The sequence below is a fragment of the Nicotiana tomentosiformis genome, chromosome 7 (genome assembly GCF_000390325.3).
Source record: "Nicotiana tomentosiformis chromosome 7, ASM39032v3, whole genome shotgun sequence".
Taxonomy (NCBI): Eukaryota; Viridiplantae; Streptophyta; class Magnoliopsida; order Solanales; family Solanaceae; genus Nicotiana; species Nicotiana tomentosiformis.
This window is the reverse complement of record NC_090818.1, coordinates 92,545,736-92,573,274: the sequence shown is the minus strand read 5'-3', so window position 1 is coordinate 92,573,274 and position 27,539 is coordinate 92,545,736. Positions and strand designations below refer to the sequence as shown.

The following is a 27,539-nucleotide window of genomic DNA, read 5'->3' as shown; positions in this document are numbered from 1 at the left end:
TGGACTATTTCTCTGCATTCATATGACAATGTTATCTGAATACTTAGCCTAATATGCTAGCCCGATGCATGCCCATTATGTGTGTCCAAACTGAACGATTTCTAATCATTATGTCTATGAGTAGTTGGTTACTTATACATGTTACTTATATAATCAACTCATTCCTAGAATGTGTTCTAATTCATGTTGAGATATTCATACCCAACTTTATCTTTTTGGAGTTCTACTATTAGCTATGACATGTTCTCATGCTATATGTAACCCTATTGTGTGCTTTTGTTTGACTTGATCAATTATGTGTTCTTCATTATTAGTTAAGACCTTTAGAGTAAATCTCATAACCAGTATTTTCTCCTATATGTGGCCAACTAGTATAAGGTTTAATGATTTTCCGTCCTATTGATGTGAAGTTGACATGTTTTTGTTTACTATAAGTCTTTATGTTATTGTAACTGATACTCAACATGTTAAAGTTTTCTCATTCTCAACTACATGACTACTCGATCATGAACCTATTCTGTTATGTTGTTTTCCCTAGGCCTTCATGTTAAAACTTTCATGTGGAGGCTATGCTCTACTTGTTCTTGTCTATGACTCTATTAGATTTCATGTTTAAATCTCGTGTCTAAAATTCTTTTAGGCTAATCCTGAATCATTTTACTTTTGAAACTCCTTGGAATAGTTCACTATCTTGTGATCCTTTAGCTTTGTTTCTGAGAATACAAGCATAAACCTTCCTTGTAAAGTTGTCAGTATTTCTTGTGATCTTGTCTATGTGCTTTGGCTAGAACTGTTGATTAGTTATAGTTTTAAGAGTTAAGTAATTAATTCCATGAGTGGTCTGTCACCTGTATGGTTAAGTTTGGCATCCATTTGGCTAAGTCAGTCATTTGTTGGGTCTGGTGTTGGGCCATATGTGTTATTGGATCAGGGCATTTGATTCAGGAAGATTTTACTGTCCTTATGAGCCTGAGATTTGGGTCTGTTGGTTGGTGAGGCTACTGAAGGCCTAGAAATTCACTAGTTTTTTTTATAGCGGGCATGTACTATTTGATGGGGGCCTGTACTTATTTCAGCCTGTATTTTTATCATCTTTGAGTTTGTATTATTCTATTTTGGTCCTGTAACTTGTAATAACAAATAATTGGGGTGTTAGTAAAATTGGGGAATGGGTATACTTTATTCTTGCATAACGGGTAGAGAACATGCATATAGGGTCTACGTGCTTTATTTGCTATCTTGTTAACTTTCTATACTTCTGCACGCTAGTAGAAATCATGTCTATAGGAAATCACACACTTCACTCAACTTGCCTCATACTTGATATTATTCAAAGCATGACTGTTTGACTAAATATTTTACTTGCTCTCATGTCTACTTCTGTATGATTATTAGATAGCATGCTGCATGTAGGGTCATAATAAGACATACCTTGGTTAATACTCATTTAGATACCATGACTATAGGGTCTTAACTAATTGAATAATCGGTTATTTCTGTTGTTTTATTATACTGCCGCCTAGATAGCATGCCTACAGGAATAAGTATGATAAAAGCGAGTTCAAATACCGCCTATTAGAAATCTTGCCTATAGGATATTGTTATTCTCCTATAAAGTATGTCTATAGAATCAAACGCTGGTAATTCCGAGTTTTAATAACTTTCACTGCCCATTGCACAAACAACTTAGAAACCATGCCTATAGGACAATGTCACTCACCTAAGACGCCTAAAATCAGTGCTAATAATCCTGAGTTCGCGAATAGCTTACTGTCTCCTCGCCTAAGTCATTTAGAACAATAATGATGAATATACGATATTGGAATTCAGAATCACCTAGAAACCATGCCTATAGGATTTTAAGTCTTGATTCTGAAACTATGTACTGCCTAAACTGCCCGCGTGCATTTGTTGTTTATGTGTGGAGGCTAACTTGGGCCTTTAATTGTCTTTATGTGAAGTCCTATCTGTTTTGAATGTCGCTTAGTTTTATTATTTTAAGCAACATCTAAGTGGTCTTATTCTTTGTCTCGTGCCCTAGGAGAAGTCTAGAACTATCCAAATAGTAGGTCCAAAGCCTCCTGGACCATAGGTATGTGACGGGTAGTGCACGCATAGGATACGATTTAAAACTGAATTAGAGCGCCTTTAAGTAACAACTTCAACATAGTAATTGGGTAGCAGGAGATGATAGTTTGTGCCCGCTGAATAATATAAGCAACCTCTACCTTAAGGGAGTTGTGAAGTATTATTTATGTTGCACGGGGTGATCCTTTAGGCTAAAACACTTAGGACCCCCCCTTTTATTTATATACTTGTTATTTACACTTAGTCATTTAATATAGACCAATGTAGTTATATCCATGTAATCATTAAGATTCGTCCTGATTCTCATGCGTTATAGTAAGATTCTTCGACTTCTAAATTTCCCTTTGTCTATTTGATCATCTAGCCTAATGGCATAATTCACATAGTTTAAAGTTCGGCCGAGATCCACAGTTGTGGATCTCGAAGAATGCTTAACACCTTCTCTTTGAAGTAACTTGAGCCCTTACCCGGTCTTTGGTGACGTAGACTAATCAAACATAGTTATTTGTGGGTAGGTGCCCTAACGCACCTTAAAAATTGTTAGGTGGCGACTCTTCTCTTTTAATACTTTTCTTAAAAGAGTTGTCACACGTCGAAACCCGCTTTTACGAGAAAACGGGGCGCGATATATAGTATGAGCACAACTGACCCCATGTAGTTAGTAAGTATCATGACTAACCCTGACGAGGTAGTAGTGGCAAGAATTCCCCATGATACTCACTTAACAACCTGTCCAGTTCATAAATATGCAAGTACATAGTACCAAAAAAAGCATGAAATACAGGTTTAACCAAACAAAGCACATAGAGAAGATATGCGCAAGTCTTATAACAAATTAACAACTTAACATATAGAGAAGATATGCATTTATCACCAATGGATCATCAACATTTTCAAGTAGAGAAGATATGAATAAATAATCAAGTCAATGTGCACATGTTAACATATAAAGAAGATATTTACCGTGCCTTCATCTTTCAGTCAAAGCAGCATATAGATAAGATATGCATAAAGAGGCATGTATACATTCCAAAACCAGCATATAAAGAAGATATGCGATAAAATCATGTATACACCCAAGGTGTTTGCAAATAGAGAAGAGATGCAAAAACCAAACATTGATCAGGTTTCCCTCGTACGCATGTATGTCATCAAGAGAGAAACATGAGAGGACGACTGTTGATACTCAGTTTTTTTCTCATGTTTTCCACTTAGCCTGTATATCTTATTATGTATTCTTATATATTTTAAATGCTATTTACAGAATGTTTCCTTGCATTATTATCCCCATGACATGTTTTAATATGGATCTTTCATACTTTTTCAAATTATTTATTACGAAAGTTTCATGCAAATAATTTCATTTCATTTTTTATCTTTTAAATTGATTTTGGCATTTTAATTGGTATAAATTTATTAATTACTCCTTTAAAATTATTTTGAGTGATTAATTATCCAAATTAATTATTTACGTCAACATGAATATTTTGTAATATTTTACTTTATTTTATATAATTATATTTGTATTTTTTTATCATTTGCATTAATAGCCAATGTTTTTCAGTAATTGTCTTTATTATGCTATTTAGGTCAAAATAACTTTTTTTTAATTTTAAAATCATATCTATTATTTTGAAAGTATTAATTTCAAAACAACATTTTTATCATTTTATAGCCATTTTAAATTAATTTTTAATTAATTTTTGTATTTTAAATTCCAGCCCAAAATAGTCGAAAATCGGACAAAAAGTAGCCCAAATATCTGGTCCAATGACCCCACACCAAAAACCAAACGACCCCTTATTGAATCCTAGTCGAGACCTGTTTACCTGACTCGCCCTGCCTTTTCTTTTAATCTTGGTTGTTTATCTCAAATGATCAACAATCCACAATGAATCCCTCATTCTCCTTATACCCCCTCACCCAAACCCTAATCCCATTTCTCTCCGCCCAGCCGCCCTCAAATCCTCTTAACTCCTCCTCTCACTTTTGTGAAACCCTAGCCATCTCACCCTAGACCCTCTCCAAATCTGGTTGCACCATGGAATATCTCCATCATTTACTTACCTTGTATGTACTACTCTGTTATTACTTGCACGACTAAGGAATTACTTCGTACTTGCCTGATTTTAGAAAGTATTGTCTCTCAGATTCAAGCCAATTGACTTCGATTTTGTGAAGATTCGGATGATATTCCATCTCTATACACTCAACAAGGGACGATTCTTGCATCCCTAGTTCAATTTACAGTCGTTGGACCCTAACTAGGGTTTGAAATTATTTTTTCTCCTTTACCGACTCTGTCACTGATTGCATGCGATTTTCTTTCCTTATTTGTGATTGACTAATTTCTATCCATGATGGTTTGTTTAATCGAATACTATACAAACCCCTCCCCCAATTTTCCTAAAACAGGTCTTAATCACTGCTCTCCTTCACCCACTTATTCTATTGCAGTCTAGTTTTTCTTTGAAGTTATTGGGTTCTTAGTCGGCAGAAAGCCAAAGTCACTGTGATTGGTTCATTGACTTCCTCTGGTGGAAGCACTACTCGGAGCTCTTTCGAAGCTCTTTTGAACCCTAAGCACCGGATTTAGGGGTTCTCACTGTTCTTTCTTGACTGCTGCTATTTGAGCCACTGCTGAAGCTCTAATCTTTCTCATTTTTGCACGTTAACTTGCAGCTAGTTAGTGTTCTTGACCCTTGCAATTTTTATTCTTGGTCAACTTGTGTGTTTTCTCTGTGCCAGTACCATATAAACTTTATGAACAAGCATGATCTAGCCTCCCCTGCACTCTGAATTCTAAAATAGTGCTATTGTTGTATGCTCTATTGTCCTAATATTGTTCCGCGGTTCTATGTTTTCTAGTATCAAATTTGCCTAAGTCTAAGACCTCTAAGATAGGCTCCAACACATGCAGTTTACTCTCCCTATGTACAGTTAACTTGAATAACTTTTGACCTTCTTAGGCGTTGCCTGATTTTTATGTTTATGTTGACACTGAATTTGTATTTTTTTTGTCTGTCATGAGTTTATGCCTTGCTTTAGATTTTGTATTGAGACCTCTAGTGAAGATTGATATTTTCCCAGAATCTCGAATATGCTAAGTCTCTCATGTTTTTAGCTAAGCGAATACATGCTAACTATTTTGAGCCATGACTACCAATTTGTTTGATCTAAACATTCATAATAGGAACTTTTGTTTGACTACAAAGACTAGTTGTGACCATGTCTTCCTTAGATTTTAAGTCATTCGCGTATAAATTGCTACTTGCTTGTTTTCATAGAATTAGTTCATGACCATGCCTTCCCTAAACTTTCATGCTTAGTTCTTTTTCCGTAAAAGACTCTTGTTTGTCAGACTCTTTGCAATTTAGTCCTACTTATCCTAGGAAGTCCATCTTTGTGATGCTATCACTTTAAACCTGTCTGCTAACTTGGGAAGTTACTGTATGTGCTCATTATATGTGTTTGCAAGAGTCTTTATGTGACTTTCGAATGTGTTCGTGTGTTGTTTCACCTATTAGACATCACCCCCCAGGATGATTATTTAAAAATATTGCTATTGGTAATTGCAATACTAGGAATCTATGTGTATGTGTTCTTACCTAAACTGGAAGTCATCTGAATGACTGGTTTGCACTTATGTTCATGTATTCTTGTTAGTTGTTAATGGGTAAGCAAGACGTTTGCTTCTATGTTTGGGCCTGGTCTATTAGATCATATTTGTTGTTTGATCTGAACAATGAATCCAAGTATGCTCTATCCACCCTTGTGCACTGGGAATTTAGGCATGTTGGTTTAGATGAAGATCGAGGCTGGTGAAGGCCAGATGCATCACTGTGTTACTTTGTATTTGGGCCATAATTATTCTATTTGGGCCTGTAATAACTTGTAAGAATAAACACTGGGGAAATTAGTGAAAAGGGTTGGGATCTCTAATTTTCGTATAAACGGGTAGAAAGCATGCATATAGTCGAATTTTTTGGAAATTTTGACCGGAAGTAGAATTTTGGATATCGGGATCGGAATGCGATTCCGAGAGTTGGAACAGCTCTGTTATGTTATTTGGGACTTGCTTGCAAAAATTGACATCATTCCGGGTTGGTTTGATAGGTTTCGGCATGAGTTTTAGAAGTTGGACATTTTGGGAGTTCATAAGTTTGATTCGTGGTGCGATTTATATTTTCGGCATTGTTTGATGTGATTTGAGACCCGAGCGAGTCCGTGTTAGGTTATGGAACTGGTTGGTATGTTTAGACGGGGTCCCAGGGGCCTCGGGTGTATTTCGGATGGGATACGGGCCATTATCTTCTATTTTTGAACTGCTGATATCTGTCATCTGGTTTTCTCATTCGCGTTCGCGTCCCTTCCTCCGCGATCACATAGTGTAATTTTGGAGGATGAATTATTTGTTCTCCGCGTTCGCATAACTCCTTCCGCGATCACGGAAGCCTGCCTTCCCCTTCTTCGCGTTCGCATCTACTCTATCGCGTTCGCATAGTAGAAACTAGGAGCTGGTGACCATTTCCTCTACGTGTTCACACTATTCTATCCGCGAATACGTAAGTGTGCTTTCCCCTCCTTCGCATCGTGCCGTTTCATGCGTTCGCGTAGCCCAGTTTCTCGACCATCAATTTCCTTATTCGCGATCGCATAGCACTAATTCGGGCAGTAATTATTTTCTTCACCGCGTTCGCGAGCTTGTCTTCGCATCCGCGAGCTTGTCTTCGCGTTTGCGAAGCACAACTGGGCAGCTTTCATTTATTTTTTTTGTGAACGCAAGACTTTCTCCGCGTTCGCGATGCTTTCAGACTTGGGAAGAATATAAATTTTCCAAATCGAGGGTTAGGTCATTTTCATCATATTTTGACTTGTAGAACTCAGTTTTGAGTGATTCTTTGTGGGTTTTTCAAGCAAATCGATTGGGTAAGTGTTCTTCACCTAGACTTTATTATATTCTATGATTTTATCTTTATTTTTATTATTTAATTTGTGTTTTGAATTGAGGAAAATGGGGGTTTTTGAAGAAAATTTCAACATTAAAAATCATGTTTTGAGGGACGAATTAGTATCGGAATTTGATAGTTTTAGTAAGGTTGAACTCGGATCAGAATGGGTGTTCGTATTTTTGTGAAATTTGTCGGGTTCAGAGGTGCGGGCCCGGGGGTCAACTTTTGGGTTAATTTTTAGATTTTGATAAAGAATGAGGCTTTAAGATCCGGAATAATTTCTTATGAGTTTTATTTGTGCTTTGAAGTTATTTTGATTAGATTTGAGCCGTCCGGAGGCCATTTCACCGAGAAGATCATTTTTGAGTATCAGTCTGTCTTCTTTGAGATAAGTATCTTGCCTAACTTCGTGTGGGGGAACTACCCCTTAGGAATTGAGTCTTCTATGTTAATTGTAGTCCGTGTACGCGAAGTGACGAGTACGTGCCCGGACTTATTTGTGGAAAATTGGCCTTTTACGGATTCTTAGGTCCTTATATTCATTGAATATGCAGTTGTTCTCATTATGATTACGTTTCTTAATTTTCAGTTTCACTTCTACCTATATTAATTGGAATTAATTGCTTTATGATCCACCCTTGTTGTTTATTTGATTCATATGTGCCTTAACTGAAAATGTTATCTCTTCTATTGCCATGTTATTTTTCCCCTAACTGTTTATCTTTATTTGAAGTTATAATTATCTCTTTTATAATTGTTCATCCTTAATTGAGGCTATGATTATCTTTCTGCTGCTTATCCCTAATTGAAATTATTGTATCTCTTTCTTAATTGCCAACCATAAAAGAAGTTAGATAACCTATAATTTATTTGACTTGTCTTTATTTGGAATTATTCGTCTTATGTTAGCTCCCTCGTTGTCGAACTGTACATTGTGGACTGTTGTTACATAATATTTCCTTTCTTATTGAGTTGTTCTTATTATGACTAGCATTCTCTATTGTTGCTACTCCTTGTGAATTAGCTCCTCCGTTTCCTTGAGTTCTTGAATTTCTGAGTTGACTTATTCGTCGTACCCTTGTATTATTGTCATTGTTGTTGTTGTAATTGTTGTGGTGATGCATGAGGTTTCTGTCGTGCGATTGTTGTTATTGTGATGCATGAGGTTTCTGTCGTGTGGTTGTTGTTATGGGATTGCATGAGGTTTCTGTCGTGCTATTGTTACTATTGATATTTGCACATGCGGCGTGACAAGGCGGGATATATATATATGGGTTGCGCATGTGGCGAGACAAGGTGAGAACATTATTATGCACGTGTAGCGAGACAAGGCGGGCATTCATTTTACTATTGCACATGTGGCAAGACAAGGTAGGTTGTGTCAGGGATTGATTTGTGATGGCCTGGGGGCATTCTTGTTGTTGATATTTTTGTAGTGGTACACTTACCTGTGTGAGCTTTATCTTGTGAAAACTGTGAGAAAATATTCTACGTGTTGTCCATTTTTTTTCCTTATGCCTATTTGCTGGTATGGACTATGTTAGGACTCTTGCACAAGCATACACGTAGTTAAGCACTCTTATCGGATAAGAGGTGTTCTTGAAATTGTTGAGCATAGATGCTCACCCTTGTTTACTTGCCTTCTATATTAGAATGGCTCTATTTGGAACATGAGTCGTCAGTGCGGTTATGAAGTGTAATGAGGGCACATGATGCCAAGTATTAGGGTTCAGGTATTGAGACCCGTGAGTTGTAATTATCCAAGGTTCGGTACCTCGTGGAGTTTGATGACTAAAACCTGATGTAAAAGTGGTTGTAGTTGTTGAGTTATTACTTGTCCTTGCTGTATTTGTGATTCCGGATTTAGGTTGTGTTCCATTTACGTTTCTGTGTCTTTGTTTTATGGTATTCGCTTTTACTTGTTATTTCCTTTCTTATTGTCATTACTATATTGTGAGCCATATTGCATAGTCTTTATGTAGATATCATATTTCTGTTGTTCATATACTTATAATTTTTCAGTTTATTAGACCAGTGGGTGTCTTGACTGTTCCTCGTTACTACTCCACCGAGGTTAGTCTTGATAGTTACTGGGCACCGTTGTGGTATGCTCATTCTACACTTCTGCACATTTTTTGTGCAGATCCGGGTATTTTCGAAGTCAGTTGATCATTAGCTAGCTGTGCAGATTGTTATTGTGGAGACTCAAGGTAAACCTGTTGCTGCGTTCGCAGGCTTCAAAGTCACCTTCTGATTTGTATTTACACTGTTTACTTTATTTCAAACAGTTATATTTAGAAAATTGTAACAAACTCTGTAAAGCTTATGACTTGTACTATCGGTTTTGGGATTTTAAATTGTATAGAGATTTTTAGTTCGAAATTGTTCGATGTTAGTAAACATTGCCGTTATTTAAGTTAATGTTAGGCTTACCTAGTTTTAGAGACTATGTGCCATCACGACTCCTTCGGAGGGATTTTGGGTTGTGACAAGTTGGTATCAAAGCTCAAGGTTCATAGGTGCTACGAGTCATAAGCGAGTTTTGTAGAGTCTTGCGGATCGGTACGGAGACGTCTGTACTTATCTTCGAGAGGCTACAGAACTATTAGGACAGTTTCACTTCCTTCATTCATATCGTGCGAGGTCATTGGTCTCGAAGTTTGAACTTTTATCGTTCCATTCTCTCAGAGATGGTGAGGACACGAACTACAGTTGTTGATGACTTTACCCCCAGAGCAGATGTCGCTAGGGCCAGAGGTAGAGGCTAACGAGGATCACATGCCACAGCTAGGGTACCTACCAGAGCAGCAGTTGAGGAGCCGCCAGAAGTTCCAGTTAAGGGGCAGGTACCGGAGGCGCCTGTTGTTACCCCCGAACTTTAGGAGACCTTAGCACAACTCTTGAGCATGTTTGGTACATTGGATCATGCGTGGTTGATTCCGGTTGCACTAGCTACTTCACAGACCGGGGGAGGAACCTAGACTCCTGCCGCCCACACCCCAGAGCAGCGAGTTCATATTGGTGAGGTTCCAGGTGTCATGGCGACACAACCTGTGGTCCCAGTTCAACCCATGGTTAGGACTGCAGCATCTGAGGAATAGCAGTTTAGACTTACAAGGTTTAAGAAATATGACCCTCCTACATTCAGTGGTTTGGCTTCAGAGAGTGCACATGGTTTTCTGGAGGAGTTTCATCGCATTCTCCGCACTATGGGTATTGTTAAGACGAATGGGGTTGTGTTTACTACGTTCCAGCTTAAGGGAGCGACTTATCAGTGATGGCGGGCGTATGAGTTGGGTAGCCCGGCCGAGTTAGCTTCACTTATATGGGTTTCGTTTTTAGAGATATTCCTGAGAGAGTTTGTACCTCAGTCCCTTCGAGATGCATGGCGCGCGGAGTTTGAGCAGCTGCATCAGGGCACTATGTCAGTGTCAGAGTATGTCGTTAGATTCAGTGATTTGGCCAGACATGCACCTCCTTTGGTCGCTACAGTTAGAGAGCATGTCCATAGATTCATTGAGGGGCTCAGGCATGATATTCGGTTCAGCATGGCTCAGGAGTTGGAGTCGGATGTTTCGTTTCAGCAAATAGTAGGGATCGCTGGCCGAGTAGTGGGCATGTGGGATCAGGAGAGAGGAGACAGGCGGGGCCATGAGAGAGAGGACATGCAAGGTCAGGAGAGAGAGTACAGGGAGGCGAGGAGGCCTCGTAGACCGAAGAGATCTACTGGTCCTTATTTTGGAGGCAGGGTACGACATGGTAGAGGTTTTGTGGGTCAGCCAGTTTAGTTTGCACTTTAGGCTTCGTACAATGTTTCAGGTACTCATGGGTCTCAGAGTACCCGTACCGCATAGTTCCCACAGCCACATCAGCATAGATGTTGCTTCGAGTGTGGAGATACCAGCCACAGGGTAAGAGATTGTCCTTGACTCCGGACAGGTATGTCACAGTGAAGTATTCAGGCGAGTAGAGGGCGCCCAAGAGGGGAAGGCTTAGCCTGTTGATGTGTTTCATATAGTAGGCTTGAGGTCACTGCGCCAGATGATGTCATACAGGTATGCTTTTGATTTATTACAGAGGGGCACCATTTGTATTTTGATTCGGTTCTGCTTATCGGGGCGAGTTTCCCTATTTGTTGTCCTACCTATGGGTGAGTTCATGACTTAGTATTATGTTTATGTGTTTACTCCTGCTGGGAGATTCTATGAGTAATTGCCATGTCTATCATTGTTTTAATTCATTATTGAAAGTTACGAGACTAGAAGTGAATTTATGTTGTCTATTATGGCAGATTTGATGTGATTCCTGAATAATTTGGTTACGATTTGTGATTTGATACTCTACAAGGGTGAGAGTTCAGTAAGTGTTGTGATTTTATTGACAGAATTGAGTTAGTGGAAGATTTCAATTGGTATGATGTGTATTAGGCTTGTAATTCAGAGTTGAGGGTGAGACCCTCGCGATTCCATATGATTTGATATGTTTGAGTCGGGCTGCGTGCCACGGTGGAAGGTTATACCAGGATGAGATCCTTATGATTTGTTCATGTACTTTGATTTTTCCTTTTGAATTGATTCGTAGTATGGTACTGTTAGAGAGTTGTGCCTGTCGGGCTTGTTTGATATTTCCCTTATGTATTTCTCTTTACATATTCAGTCATTTTCATTATGTACTTCTTGAGTTTTAGCTTGCGGGGTGTGTGCCCGGTGGTGTTAGTTGTGACTTGTTGATTCGGGTGTATAGTTAAGAGGTCTTCATGTTTTGTGCATCGTTGTCAGTGTTGTGGAGGTTTGAAACAGGGTTCTAATGGATATAAGGCTAATTGCCGGTGCTGGTTTTGATTACGGGCAACTATTGTGATCAGAAATGTTGTTATGGGCCTATGTGTGGTGTGTCTTATTGTGTAGTCGTACCTTGTGGGTGTAGGCATGAGTTGTTACAGCTAGTTGAGACTGATACCGTTTATGGATTTAGAATCGGGTCTTTTGAAGATAAATGGAAGGTGAGAATTTTGACTCTAAGGCTAATCGGTGTTGGTAGAAAGGATAAATTACAGTTGAGATGGTGTCGTCAGGCTTATGTGAATTGGGATGATGTGGGGTCACCCGCGAGTGTATGTTGGATATATGCATTCAGTGATTTAAAGACTTCGAGGCGAGTCTTGGCACGTTCGAGGACAAACATTTATTTAAGAGGGGAAGGATATAACGACCCGGCCGGTCGTTTTGAGAATTTAAGTCCCGTCTGGCGGCATAAGGCCCTGAACAGCTTCGTATTATGTGTATTGACTTGCGTACGTGGTTGGATTCAGTTATCGGGTGATTCAGAGTGATTTGGGACACTTAGTCCCTAAAATGGAAGCTTAAGTCATAGGATTTTGACCGTAGTCGGAACAGTGTGAAGACGACTCTGGAATGGAGTTCCATCGGTTCTGTTAGCTCTGTTGGGTAATTTTGGACTTAGGGGCGTGTCCTGATTGTATTTTGGAGGTCTGTAGCTCATTTAGGCTTAAAATGGCGAAAGTCAAAATTTTTGGAGATTTTGACCAGAAGTGGACTTTTTGATATCGGGGTCGGAATGCAATTCCAAGAGTTGGAATAGCTCCGTTGTGTTATTTGGGGCTTACCTGCAAAATTTGACGTCATTCCGGGTTGGTTTGATAGGTTTCGGCACGAGTTTTAGAAGTTGGAAGTTTTGGGAGTTCATAAGTTCGATTCGTGGTGCGATTTGTATTTTCGGCATTGTTTGATGTGATTTGAGACCCCGAGCGAGACCGTGTTAGGTTATGGAACTGGTTGGTATGTTTAGACGGGTTCCCGGGGGCCTCGGGTGTGTTTCGGATGCGCTACGGGCCATTTTCTTCTATTTTTTAACTGCTGATATCTGTCATCTGGCTTTCTCATTCGCGTTCGCGTCCCTTCCTCCGCGATCGCGTAGTATAATTTTGGAGGATGAATTATTTGTTCTCCGCGTTCGCATAACTCCTTCCACGATCATGGAAGCCTACCTTCCCCGTTCTTCGCATTCGCATCCGCTCCATCGCGTTCGCATAGTAGAAACTAGGAGCTGGGAGTTGGTGACCATTTCCTATATGCATTCGCACTGTTCTATCCGCGAATGCGTAAGTGTGCTTTCCCCTCCTTCGCATTCGCGTGCCGTTTCACGCGTTCGCGTACCCCAGTTCCTCGGCCATCAATTTCCTTATTCGCGATCGCATATGTTTGTTCGCAAACGCGTAGCACTAATTCGGGCAGTAAATATTTTCTTCTCCGCGTTCGCGAGCTTGTCTTCGCGTTCGCGAAGCGCAACTGGGCAGCTTTCATTTTTCTTCTTCGCGAACGCGAGCCTTCCTCCGCGTTCGCGATGCTTTCAGACCTGGGCAGAATATAAGTTTTCCAAATCGAGGGTTAGGCCATTTTCATCATATTTTGACTTGTAGAGCTCGGTTTTGAGCGATTCTTTGTGGGTTTTTCAAGCAAATCGATTGGGTAAGTGTTCTTCACCTAGAATTTATAATATTCCATGATTTTATCTTTATTTTTATCATTTAATTTGTGTTTTGAGTTGAGGAAAATGGAGGTTTTTGAAAAAAATTTCAAAATGAAAAATCATGTTTTGAGGAATGAATTGGTATCGGAATTTGATAGTTTTAGTATGGTTAAACCCGTATCAGAATGGGTGTTCATGTTTTTGTGATATTTGTCGGGTTCCGAGGTGCGGGCCTGGGGGTCAACTTTTGGGTCGATTTTTAGATTTTGATACAGAATGAGGCTTTATGATCCGGAATAATTTCTTATGAGTTTTATTTGTGCTTCTAAGTTATTTTGATTAGATTTGAGCCGTCCGAAGGCCATTTCACCAAGAAGATCATTTTTGAGTATTAGTCTGTCTTCTTCGAGGTAAGTATTTTGCCTAACTTCGTGTGGGGGAACTACCCCTTATGAATTGAGTTTTCTATGCTAATTGTAGTCCGTGTACGCGAGGTGACGAGTACGTGCCCGGACTTATTTGTGAAAAATTGGCCTTTTACAGATTCTTAGGTCCTTATATTCATTGAATATGAAGTTGTTCTCGTTATGATTACGTTTCTTAATTTCCAGTTTCACTTCTACCTGTGTTAATTGGAATTAGTTGCTTCATGATCCACCCTTGTTGTTCATTTGATTCATATGTGCCTTAATTGAAATTGTTATTTCTTCTATTGCCATGTTATTTTTCCCCTAACTATTTATCTTTATTTGAAGTTATAATTATCTCTTTTATAATTGTTCATCCTTAATTGAGGCTATGATTATCTTTCTGCTGCTTATCCCTAATTGAAATTATTGTATCTCTTTCTTAATTGCCAACCATAAAAGAAGTTAGATACCCTATAATTTATTTGACTTGTCTTTATTTGGAATTATTCCTCTTATGTTAGCTCCCTCGTTGTCGAACTGTACATTGTGGACCGTTGTTACATAATATTTCCTTTCTTATTGAGTTGTTCTTATTATGACTAGCATTCTCTATTGTTGCTACTCCTTGTGAATTAGCTCCTCTGTTTCCTTGAGTTCTTGAATTTCTGAGTTGACTTATTCGTCGTACCCTTGTATTATTGTCATTGTTGTTGTTGTAATTGTTGTGGTGATGCACGAGGTTTCTGTCGTGCGGTTGGTTTTATTGTGATGCACGAGGTTTCTGCCGTGTGGTTGTTATTATGGGATTGCACGAGGTTTCTGTCGTGCTATTGTTACTATTGATATTTGCACATGCGGCGTGACAAGGCGGGATATATATATATGTGGGTTGCGCATGTGGCGAGACAAGGTGGGAACATTATTATGCACGTGTGGCGAGACAAGGCGGGCATTCATTTTACTATTGCACACGTGGCGAGACAAGGTGGGATGTGTCAGGGATTGATTTGTGATGATTTGTGATGGCCTGGGGGCATTCTTGTTGTTGATATTTGTGTAGTGGTACATTTACCTGTGTGAGCTTTATCTTGTGAAAACTGTGAGAAAATATTCTACGTATTGTCCGTTATTTTTCCTTATTCCTATTTGCTGGTATGGACTATGTTAGGACACTTGCACAAGCATACACGTAGTTAAGCACTCTTATCGGATAAGATGTGTTCTTGATATTGTTGAGCATAGATGCTCACCCTTGTTTACTTGCCTTCTATGTGAGAATGGATCTATTTGGCACGTGAGTCATCAATGCGGTTATGAAGTGTAATGAGGGCACAGGATGCCAAGTGCTAGGGTTCAGGTATTGAGACCCGTGAGTTATAATTATCCGAGGTTCGGTACCTCGTGGAGTCTGATGACTAAAACTTGATGTAAAAGCGGTTGTAGTTGTTGAGTTATTACTTGTCCTTGCTGTATTTGTGATTCCGGATTTAGGTTGTGTTCCATTCACGTTTCTATGTCATTTTTTTATGGTATTCTGCTGTTACTTGTTATTTCTTTTCTTGTTTCCATTACTATATTATGAGCCATATTGCATAGTCTTTATGTAGATATCATATTTCTGTTTTTCATATACTTATACTTGTTCAGTTTATTAGACCAATGGGTGTCTTGACTGTTCCTCATCACTACTCAGGTTAGTCTTGATATTTACTGGGCACCGTTGTGGTGTGCTCATTCTACACTTCTGCACATTTTTTGTGCAGATTCAGGTATTTTTGAAGTCAGTTGATCATTAGCTAGATGTGCGGATTATTGTTGTGGAGACTCAAGGTAAACCTGCTACTGTGTTCGCAGGCTTCAGAGTCACCTTCTGATTTGTATTCACATTGTTTACTTTGTTTCAAACAGTTATATTTAGAAAATTGTAACAAACTCTGTACAGCTTATGACTTGTACTACCGGTTTTGGGATTGTAAATTGTATAGAGATTGTTATTTCAAAATTGTTTGATGTTAGTAAACATTGCCGTTATTTCAGTTAATGTTAGGCTTACCTAGGTTTAGAGACTAGGTGTCATCAGGACTCCTTCGGAGGGATTTTGGGTCATGACAAGTGCTTTCCTTCAACTGTGTTCTTTACATTTATCAGCCTAGATATCATGACTATAGGGTTTGCAAATAAGAATTTACCACTATAGTTTTGTCCAAAAACAGTCTAAACCTGATTGTTTAGAAATTTTGCCTATAGGACTCAAAATGATGAAGTCTTCCCATTCAACTATCCATGTATGAATCATGTACTTGATTGATTGAAACTGGTCATCCGTGCATTCACATAGAAACTATGTCTTAAGACTGACTAATCAAACTAAAGTAGTCTGTAACTGCCCGTCTTAGTTTACAATTAGAAGAGCATGTTCATAAGGTATTTTGCCTAACCATACTGCCATTACCCACCGCCATTAATTGTTATTCTCTTGACGTTCATGCAAGTCTATTTGTGAAGGTAAATGTGAGACATTTGTGCTAATTGCATCTTTACATGAAATCCTTACTGTTTCAACTATGTGGCGCCTAATGTTTTCTAATTTTGAGCAGCCTAGATCTAGTCTAGAACCACCTATATAGTGGTCCAATGCCTCCTGGGTCATAGGCATGGGACGGTAAGGCATGTGTAGGGCGTGACTTAGAATTGAACTAGTGCGCTTAAGGTAAACAACATAAAGATAGTAATCGGGTAGCAGGAGATAATAGTTTGTGCTCGTTGGATAACATGAGCAACCCTTGTACTCCAAAGGGTTGCGAAGTATTATTTATGTTGCACTGGGTGATCATTTAGGGTAAAAAAATATAGGACCCCCATTATGTCTTATTGTTCCTTATATATCTGTTTGTTGAGAAACCTAGACTTGACTAAGCTATATCTTGTAAACCCCCAAGAGTTGTACCACTTAGTTTATTAATGGACGAATTATATTCTTTCAAATTATCTCCTTTACTTGTGTATGCTTTCTTCAATTAATTGCTTCATCCTATTTTGAGTAACCAACTACTCTTTACTCCTTTAATTTGCATGCTCACTTAGAATAACTATTTACAATCCAATAAATCCCACATAGTTTAAAATTCAGTCGGGAACCATATTTGTGGACCTTAAAGAGTGCCTAACACCTTCTCTTTGAGGTAATTTGAGCCCTTATCCGATCTTTGGTAATACGGACTAGTCAAAACATAGTTATTTTAAAATAAGTGTCCTAACGCACATTAATAAACATTATATGGCGACTCTTCTCTTTTAATACCCATTTTAAAAAGGTTGTCATACGTCGAAACCCGCTTTCGCGAGAAAACGAGGTGCGATAGCATGTTGACTCTACTGGGGATACTTAGGCTTTTACCATGATGAATTTTTGCTTGTGAGGGATTATTAACTAAGTTGCCTTATTTGTCTTCTTTATGTACATCCCTTTCCCGTCCCCTTACTTGCTTGAAATTGTTACACTATGAGCCTCCCTTTCCTCTCTCCTCTATTTTCTTTATTCAGTCATGTTTTTAGAATTTTGTGAATCATGCTAATTATTTCCCTTGTGTGTCCTTTTCCCTTTCTCTCCCACTTATTTTATCACATTATTTAATACTGCCTTTATGTGTTTTTCACCATGTAAATTACATGAATATATGTTATTGCTTTCGCATAAGCATGTTTTCAACATCATGTTCCACTCATGCAAATTATCAACATAGCGGCGCTTGATGAGTGTCTGTGCTTTTCGTAAATACCCTTGTCAAATCGGAAAGGCTTATTAGCGGTAGACTAGTAGATCAGCGGTACAATCGATGGTCCCGTGCCTTTCCCTCTCAAGTTGTCTGTTTGAGAGTACTAGTCTAGACCCTTCTAGAAACCTACTGTGAATTAAAATGTGCATGCATCATATTAAAACTAGGATGGATTAAGTATGCATGGCGTATTAAATCCGTTCAGATAAACCTTGTCCAAAGTCCAAAGGGATATTTACAATCTCGAGGGACATATTCATGCTATGTGCATTACTTGGAGAATATGTGTCAACATGTTGACTATTATCGCTTAATTAATCAAATCAGAAAGGGGAAGGGCTGACTCTTTTGTTTAATGCAGAAAATGAAATGCGAAATTCCAGGTTAGGCATGGTCTAGAACTGTAATGACCCAACCGGTCATTTTGACTTTAGAACCCTGTTCCCCTAAATAAAACTCCCCGTATGTGCTATTACTAATTTATGACTTGTGAGGATGGTTGGTTCGGAATTTGGAAGTGTTCGGGTTGAAATCGGATCACTTGGTTCCTTAGTTGGCTTTAAAAGGCCAAGTTAGACTTCGGTCAATATTTTTAGAAAACGACCACGGAATCGGGATTTGATGGTTCCAATAGGTTCGTATGATGATTTTAGACTTGGGCGTATGTTCGAATCGGGTTTTGGACAACCCGGGAGCGTTTCGGCGCTTAATAGTGAAAATCAACTATTATAAGGTTTAATGTTCTTTAAATTTAGTTTGGAGTAGGTTTTAGAGTAATTGAGGTCCGTTTGGAATTCCGAGCCTGACGATAGCTCCGTATGGTGATTTAAGACTTGCACGCAAAATTTGGTATCATTCCGAGTAGTATAAGTATATTTCGGCGCGTTCAGAGTAAGTTTGAAGAATTTAAAATTTCTAAGTTGAATCAATTTGGTTTGGGGTATGATTCTTAATTTTGATGTTGTTTTACACGTTCTGAGGGTTCGAGCGAGTCCATTTTATGATTTCAAACTTGTTGGTATGTTCGGGCGGGGCCCCGGGTGTTAACCGGACGAGGCTCGGATAAATTTTGGACTTTGGAGCAGTAGCTGAAGCTTCCAGCTTCTGCTGCAAATGCTCAGCCGCAGGTGCGAGCCCACAGGCACGTGGATGACACAGTAGAAGCGGACTGGGCGCAGATGCGCTGGTACAAGCCGCAGAAGCGGGGTGCAGATGCGACGTATAAGTCGTAGAAGCGGACTCGCAAATGCGAGCCACTGACCGCAGAAGCGACGGGGAGCGCTTAGGGGAAGCCGCATCTGTAGTGCCTTTTCCGCAGATGCGGAGCCGCAGATGCGAAAGGGTTGTTTGGAAGAACCCTTAAAGAACGGGAAAACAGCCATTATTGCCCATTTCTCTCCATTCTTGGACGATTTTGGAGCTTTTTGAGAAGGGATTTAAACTAGCAACTTGAAGGTAAGTTAATTCTACACACTTTGAGTTAAATACATAGATTATGGGTCGATTATAACCTGTAAATTTTGAAAATCAAGGGTTTAGATGAAAAACCTAGATTTTTATAAAAATAAAATTTTAACCACAAAAATGGTAATGGAATTGGATGAAAATTGTATATTTGAGTTCTTGAGATTATGGGTAACGATTTTCTCCCAAAATTTCCAAAATCCAGGCACGTGGGCTCGGGGTGAATTTTAGAAATTTTACCATTTTGGGTTGGATAATTAATTTAATTATTGAGCATGTATTAATTATTTTATATAATATTTGGATAGTTTTGGATTTTTCGGCACCGAATTGGGATTTTTAACGCGACATTTTGATCTGGAAGTGGACTTTTAGATAAGGTAAGTCTCTTGTCTAACATTGTAAGAGGAAATTTACTCCATAGGTGATTTTAATTAATAATTATTGTTAATTGTGGGGGCTACGTATGCACGAGGTGACGAGAGTCCCTGCGTAGCTAATAATTATGCTATGTCCGGGTAGTTTAGGACTCAAATCATGAAATACTTGTGATAATTGCATCCTCTATTTTAATTGAAATATTGGGGTTATATTGTAAATTGTTTAAGGGAAATAGTAAAAGATCGAAATTTCATATACTTGAATTTTTCTATAAATTAATGAATTGTTAAAATAAATTGTACATCCTTATGTGTTAGTTTTATAATAACTTCTCATTCCGGAGGTTCATAAGAAAATGTCCTCCTTTCTTGTGGAGCGGGCCGAACGCCTCGGCAATATAGATTCATCTATGGATCATGTCGCACATCCCTCTGGATCGGGTCGTACGACCTCGGCAAAAACCGTGCCTAATAATAATAATTATACGATACCTTGACATTTTATTGTAGCTTGTGAAGCTAATTGATGAATTAAAAATTATTGAAATTTGAGAATTTATTTGATTCTGTTGTTAAGGAAATTATTATTGTTCATATAAATCATGTTCAATTAAATGTTTCTATTTTTAATATTATGACCCATAGTGAGTGTCAAAGTCGACCTCTCGTCACTACTTCTTCGAGATTAGGCTTGATACTTATTGGGTACACATTGTTTACGTACTCATGCTACGCTTGCTGCACTTTTTGTACAGGACTTGAGATAGGTGCTATAGGTGGACCTACCAGCGCGTACCCACGTTATCCAAAGGCTTAGTGGTGAGCTGCCTTTCTGAGCCGTTCTGTAGCAACTAGTGCCTCTTCCTGTATTTGTATTCTGTCTATTTTATTTCAGACAGTGTTTAGAAATGTTTGTATAATCTACTAGATTCTCATACACTTGTGACACTAGGTCTTGGAACACACACTAGTAGAATTTTGGATTTAATTATTTTTCTTGGTTTTTAATTTAGCAGACCTTTCATATTTTCTTAATTCTTGCAAGTAAGAAGAGTTTAATTAATCGGATATTTTTTAAAGAAATAAATATATGTTTAAATCACTAGTTGGCTTGCCTAGCTGTGATGTTGGGCGCCATCATGACTTATAGGAAATTGGGTCATGACAACATGGTATTAGAGCACTAGGTTCACGTAGGTCTCACAAGTTATGAGCAGGCCTAATAGAGTCTTGCGGATCGATACATAGACGTTTGTACTTATCTTCGGGAGGCTATATGGTGTTAGAAAACTACCTTTCTTCATCTCCCATCGTGCAAATGATGTAATACTAAATAAATTTCTATTATTCTCTCACAGATGGTGAGAACGCGCTCTAATGAGGTTCCAGACCAGGGAAGAGTTGCTCCCCCTGTTGTTAGAGGCCAAGGCAAAGGCCGAGGGAGGGCTCCATGCCCATGGTAGGGGACGAGGACGTCCCAGATCTGTTCCAGTTATGCCACCAGTGGGTCCAGTAGAGGATCCTATCATTGAGGAACAGGGCGAGGTGCCCGTGGCAGAGCCAGCTCTGGTGGATTTCACGTCTGCACCGGGATTCCAGGAGGTCATGGGCCATATGCTGCGGTTCATGGACACTATGACTCAGGCCGGTTTATATCTGGTAGACCCAGCCACATCTCAGGCGGGCAGAGGAGCACAAACCCTTACCGTACAGGCTCATGGGCAGGCAGCTGCTGTATATCAGACCCAAGATGCACTACCCGTGGGTGGAGCCCAGCCAGTGGCAGCAGCTATACCTAAGCCCAGACCAGTTGCGGCCGTCGAGCCGCAGAAGCTATTGGACAGATGGACTAGACTACATCCCCCTGTATTTAGGGGTGAGCGACATGTGGATCCCTGGGACGTCATTGATCGGTGCAGGGACAGACTACACAACATGAGGATATTGGAGTCTCATGGCTGCTGAAGATATCAAGAAAGTGTGAGCTAGAGTTTCCTCACTTGGGTTCCTGCAACACCAACATTTAGAAGTGTGAAAGTACCTCATCCTTCTCATGTAGTCATCTAATGGTAGCTTGGCCTTCCACAGTCTCCACATAAAGAAGGAGATCTTGAAAGGTAGCCCCTTCGCCCATATAAACTTGTACAAACTGCTCTTCTGCTTGTTCTTCCTTATGTACTGCCAGACAGTCTTTACTGAGAAATGGCCCTTTGATTCCAATTGCCAGAAAGGCTTATCCCTCAATTCTGGACTGTTTAGAGGTGCTATTTTCTCCATAATGCGGTCAGCAATTTCATCTGGCAGAAGCTCCCTCAATAGCTCCTCTTTCTAGTTCCCATCAATCACCACATCACCAACATTCACTATTGTTTCATCACACCAATGATCAGGACATGTAGAATGGTATAAAGCACCCAGACCACTCCAGTTATCATACCAAAATCATGCATCACCTCTCTTCATTGATCTTTTTGCAATACTTGTTCCTCATAAACTCAATCCATAATGTATCTTTCGATCTAAAATTCCACCAAAACTTAGCAAACAAAGCCTTAGACACATTATGAAGTGATCTAAACCCATCACCTTTTTAGGCAAGCATAGTGTAGCCCATGATGCCCAATGTTTAGCCCTTCCATTTCCAGGCTTGCTCCAAAAGAATCTAGCAAACATCTTATGCAATTCATCAATCACATATTTGGGTGGATTCACAACTGATAGTAAATAAATAGGAATACTCTTTAGCACATGAGCAATTAGCACAGCCCTTCCTCCAATAGATAGAACTCTGCCCTTCCATGAATGTAATCTCTCCTGAACCTTGAGTGTGATAACCTTTTAGAACTCATTCTTCGTTCTACTATAAAAAATAGGGTATCCAAGGTATGCAAAGGGGAAAGGATGCCTCTAAAATGTGGTGATCAAATGCACCGTATTGGCTTCTTCAGTAGGTGCATTTTCATAAATATAGAATGATGACTTCTCCTTATTAACTTTCTGTCCAGAAGTTACTTTATAATCTTCCAACATATTCATAACCAATTGTATAGCTCCATAATGTGATGAACTAAAAATGATAGTATCATCAGCATATAAAAGATAATTGATGTTTTTACTCCACTTTGGCATCCCAAATCTAATGAAGTTTGGATCATCAAATAAAGAATCTAATGATCTCCCTAATACCTCAACTGCCAGAATAAATAAAGTAGTGGAAAGAGGATCACCTTGCTTTACACCCCTTGTTTATTTGAAGAAGCCATTAGCTTGCCCATTCAATAAGACTGAATACTAGTTATTTGATACCAATCTATAAATCATATCAATGAAGACTTCACCAAATCCCATTTGCCTCAACACCTTTGTTAAGAATATCTAGGAAACTCTATCATGATTTTGCCATATCAAGCTTGATCACAATATTTGATGGCTTACCCCTCATTCTTATATCAGCGACAATCTCTTGAGTCAATAGTATATTCTCAACTATGCTCCTACCTTTAACAAATCCAGCTTGATTTGAAGATATTACGGTTAGGGAGAAGCTCCACCAATCTCTCATTAATCACCCTAGAAATGATTTTATTTGAGAAGTTACTCAAACTTATTGGCCTCATGTCTGAAAAGGTTGCCACATTCTTCTTCCTAGACAGTAGTACAAGGTTAGTATGAGTTATGAACTTAGGTAACACAGCACCACAAAAGAATCCTTTGACCATATTGAGGACATCTTCACATGTAATCTCCCAGCATGCATGATAAATTTGACCAGTGAACCCATCCAGTCCACTTGCACTATCTCCATTTAAGCCAAAAATAGCATTCTTCACCTCCTCCATTGTTGGTTCTGCCCAAAGCTTAGCATTCAGCTCCTGAGTGATCATCTTTGGGATGTGCTTGATAATTTCAAAATCAGTAGGCACCTTGTCTTCCGTGAATTGATCCTTAAAAACCTCAACTGTCTCCTTACCCATATCCCCTTTAACTTCAATCCAATTACCAATGTTGTCCAAATTTCTGGACACTTGTAGTTTCTTCCTCTTCCCTTTGAAATGAGCATGAAAGAATTTTGTGTTTCTATCACCATCTTAGAACCACTGCATCCCAGCCTTTTGCCTCCAGAATTCCTCCTCCAAGTGCAAATATCTTGTAAGATCAACTTAAATTTTGTGTAGCTTGGCTCTATTATTGGCAGTTGGATTGAGCTCAAACTCCACCTCATGGACTTTGATGACATCCTCCAGTGACGCAATCTTCTTAAAATTGTCTCCAAAAGTGGACTTACTCTAGATAGCCAAAGACTTCTTCACATTTTTAGCTTCTGTTGAAAGATGATAAAAGGATTTCCCATGATATTAGCCTGCCAATGCTCCTTCACCATCTCCAGGAACATGTGTTGTCCAGAAGTTAAGGAACTTGAAAGGTTTAATTACTTGGACAAAATTTATATTACAAGACAATACAAGAGGGGCATGATCTAATCCATGCTTAATGAGATGTTCTACCTCCAAAGAAGGAAAAAAATCCTGGAATTGTTGATTAGCCAAATACATGTCTAGCCTCTTGAAAATATAATCAATATTCGACCTCCCATTCCACCATGTATATAAGCTTCCTTTGAAACCAAGATCATATAGAGCACAAGTATCTATACAATGAGAAAAATCTTCAACTTCCCTGAGATAAACATGTAATCCTTCAAACTTTTCATCCTCAGAAAGAATGGCATTGAAATCACCTCCCACAAGCCAAGGTATTTCCATGACAGAAGCTAAATGGTATAGAGAATCCCATAGCTCAATTCTCTATATAGCATCATACTCTTCATACACCAATGTTACAATTAACTGCTTATTCAGTACACTATGAAACAACTTAAGTGTAAGTTGTTGTTCCATATCAATCATGACCTCCACCTCAATGTCTTCATCAATAAAAGCCCAGATCTTCCCATTAAGATTTACTAAGGCAGTATGTAACCCCAACTTCCTCATATATACTTCCAATTTGTTGATGTTTTGCCAAGGCTCCATAAGACCAATTATGTAAAATTGTACTTTCTATGAAGGTTAATCAACCTCTAGAAAGCCTTTTGAGTATTAATTGAACTCATATTCCAAACTAGTACATTATCCATAAAAAATATTTGGAAAGAGAGACCCCATTCCTCTTTGGTTTCACCCTTACAGGTACTAATTTCTCCTTTTATTTCCTTGTTTGTTTGGTCCATGATTTCTTCTTGTCAACACTTCTAGGTGATAGATCTCCTTCTTGTGCTATGGGTTGAAAGTTGACAACAGTTGACCCCTCATCAATGTCCTCCCTTAATTGTTCCTAATCATCCTACTTATCATCAACCACTTGAACTGCCAATAGATTAGGCTCATGATTCTTGGCAATCATTCCCATCTCCTTTTGACCCTTCTGATTGATTAAAATGCCCTTAGCTAGAATACCACTAGTGACACCAAAGGTGTTTCCTGCCAAGATCCCAGGATCATCACTCCTAGGTTCTATAATTTGAATATGATCTTCCACATTACCCATATGAAGTAATTGACCTTGTTGCACCAAATTATTCTCCTCTCTCGTGTTTATTTTTATCCACAGCTCCCTTTGAAGATACCTGCTCAGCACCAGCTCTTTGTAAAATAGTGATAGTTTTCCCATTAGGGTTTACTATTATATTGGTAGCAGAAGTTACTGTTACATTGGTTACAGATGGCTTGCCTATAGTACAATGCTTTACTGAAAACACTGTATCAACAATGGCCATTTCATGACCATTCTTGCCCATATTAACATCACCTACACCTACTGCATCATCCCCAGCTACATAATGAACCTAGAAGGAATGTTAGGGTTTACTGTTCCATTGGATTCCTTCAAATCTGTGGATTGTCGAGGTGCTGCACTACTTGGACCTTGCTTAGTATGTAAATGTGGAGTTATTGATGTCCCCAACTTCCTTAAACTAATCGTAATTCTCACCTCATCATCAACCCTAGTTTGAAGTTGATTAGGGTTTACTGTAGAGATCTGCATAGGTAATAATGTTTGCTTATCTTCTTCATTCTCTTGGGCCTGGTATTTTCATCTACTTCAATCTCCATAGCCTCCACCTCATCACTCCATAAAGCACTGCTAGAATTAACATCATTGTTTGCAACATTATATTCAGATTCTTCAAGAGTTTGATAGGGAATTTCTTGACAAGAGTGATTAACTATGACATTGAGCTCCCTCAGCTCTTCTTTGCTCGTGCCAAATCTACTACGCACCCAGTCTATAGTGGACTCATTCTTATTGTCCTCCCCAATCCCAGTTACAATGGGAATATGTGTTTTCTCCTTAGTCGCATTATGAATTCCACTCTTTTTTGTAGTTTCCCTACTAGGTGATGGATTTGTATTTCTTTCCTTGTTTGCATCAGCATTTTCCTTGTGTATCACATTCAGAACTGCCTCCTTCTTGATTTGTTTTACTTGTTCAATTTCACCTTCTTCTAGCAAAGTAAATTTATTGCTTGTTTGTACTGGGGCCTTAGCATGATGTTCCACCTTATTAGCTTTATTCCCTACTGACACTTTACCCTTTACCTCATTATTCTTCTTTGAACTTTGCTCGACCTCCTCCACTACTTCACCAGTTTTATCCTCTTGTGAGGCCTCATTATTGTTCTTTCTACGATTGTCTCTCACTTGTGTCCACTTCCCATTAGGATAGCCAACTACTTTGCCACTAGTTAGAATCTTAAGAGGTGGATCAATATTGTTCAGCTTCTCTTATCTTTTATCACTGATTGCACTTTCCTCATTTGGAACTTCTGGAACTAATTCAGGATGCAAGATCCTACAGTCTTCTTCACAATGACCCTATGGCTTGCACTCCTTACAGTGCTTAGGCATGTAGTCATATTGGATCTTCACCCATTTGGATCTTACCTCTCCAGTAGCTTTATTAAGCACTTGAATCAACCTCCATTTTAACACAGGCACAACTAGGTCTAGTCTTGTTTTGTGTAGCAATATCAACATGTAATGGATTTCCTACAGCTAAAGCTAATGAAAACAAAGATTCCTTGACAAAGAAGGTAGGTGGTAGTGTTGGAAAGTTGTCATGCCCCAAACCTTAGGAGGCATGGCTAGCACCCAGTGACATACTCGACTCGAACATACCACTATGTAACTATGAAATTTGGATGGGTAACCCTCTACTTAGGCCGACGAGGCATACCTGCAAGCTAACAATACCAATCAAGACCGAGAGGGCCATATTATGAATTATCTAAAAATAACGCCCCTCTCATCTGAGGGGTAAACAGACCCAAAAGCTCATATATATAACTATGTAGGATGACGAGGCCACCATGAACATCTACTGCTATATAAAATATACATGACTCGTCTACAAGACTCTAGAGATAATTAAACTGTATCATGGTCGGGACAAGGCCTCGGCCTACCCATCAAACCTGTATATATAAAATGGACTCAGAGGTCTAGACCTGGTAACTCCGAGGAAGTGGAGCTTACCAACCAAGTTGATGTTTGACTTTGTCTACTAGGAAGGTCTATCCAGCTGTCTAGCAAGACCTGCAGGCATCAAATGCACCGTCCCCAGCAAAAGGGATGTCGGTGCAAAATAATATACTGAGTATGTAAAGCAACAGAATAACTGAAAGCTAAAACTGAATTGTTAATATAATAACTGAAAGTAATTGAGAGTCAAAGATAATATGAAGATATGCTTACATGGTGATACTGACTCAACTCTATCAATATAGTATGTAAAATAGTTGTCTGGCCCTATAAGACTCGGTACATGCAACTGCTCTGTATATCAGCCATTTTGGGCTTGCTCATAGGTGCTCGGCCACAATAGGCTCGGTATATAGCTTACCGTCTAATCAGAGGTTTCCAAATAGGGGCCTTCCCACCGATTATAGCTCGATTGTGGTGAAAATATTATAATACTGTG

At 39.1% G+C, this 27,539-nt stretch overlaps 1 protein-coding gene across 1 annotated transcript; it reads right to left on the bottom strand.

Moving 5' to 3' along the window:
• Positions 1–21,485: 21,485 nt before the first annotated feature.
• On the bottom strand, positions 21,486–23,533 carry LOC138896008 (uncharacterized). The gene is made up of 4 exons (XM_070180782.1): positions 23,092–23,533; positions 22,491–22,750; positions 22,146–22,379; positions 21,486–21,887 (listed from the first exon to the last, which is right to left on the bottom strand). Exons 1-4 carry the CDS (start codon positions 23,531–23,533, stop codon positions 21,486–21,488), a joined length of 1,338 nt encoding a protein of 445 aa, XP_070036883.1.
• Between the last annotated feature and the right edge of the window lie 4,006 nt (positions 23,534–27,539).

What these genes read in the sequence shown, in the direction of transcription:
- LOC138896008 (XM_070180782.1), bottom strand. Translation starts at nt 23,533, where the DNA reads ATGGGTAAGGAGACAGTTGAGGTTTTTAAGGATCAATTCACGGAAGAC. An exon ending in GGTGGAGCTTCTCCCTAACC is followed by an intron (nt 22,751 to 23,091) that starts GTAATATCTTCA and finishes TTATTCTGGCAG; the next exon opens with TTGAGGTATTAGGGAGATCA. An exon ending in CTACTGAAGAAGCCAATACG is followed by an intron (nt 22,380 to 22,490) that starts GTGCATTTGATC and finishes ATCACACTCAAG; the next exon opens with GTTCAGGAGAGATTACATTC.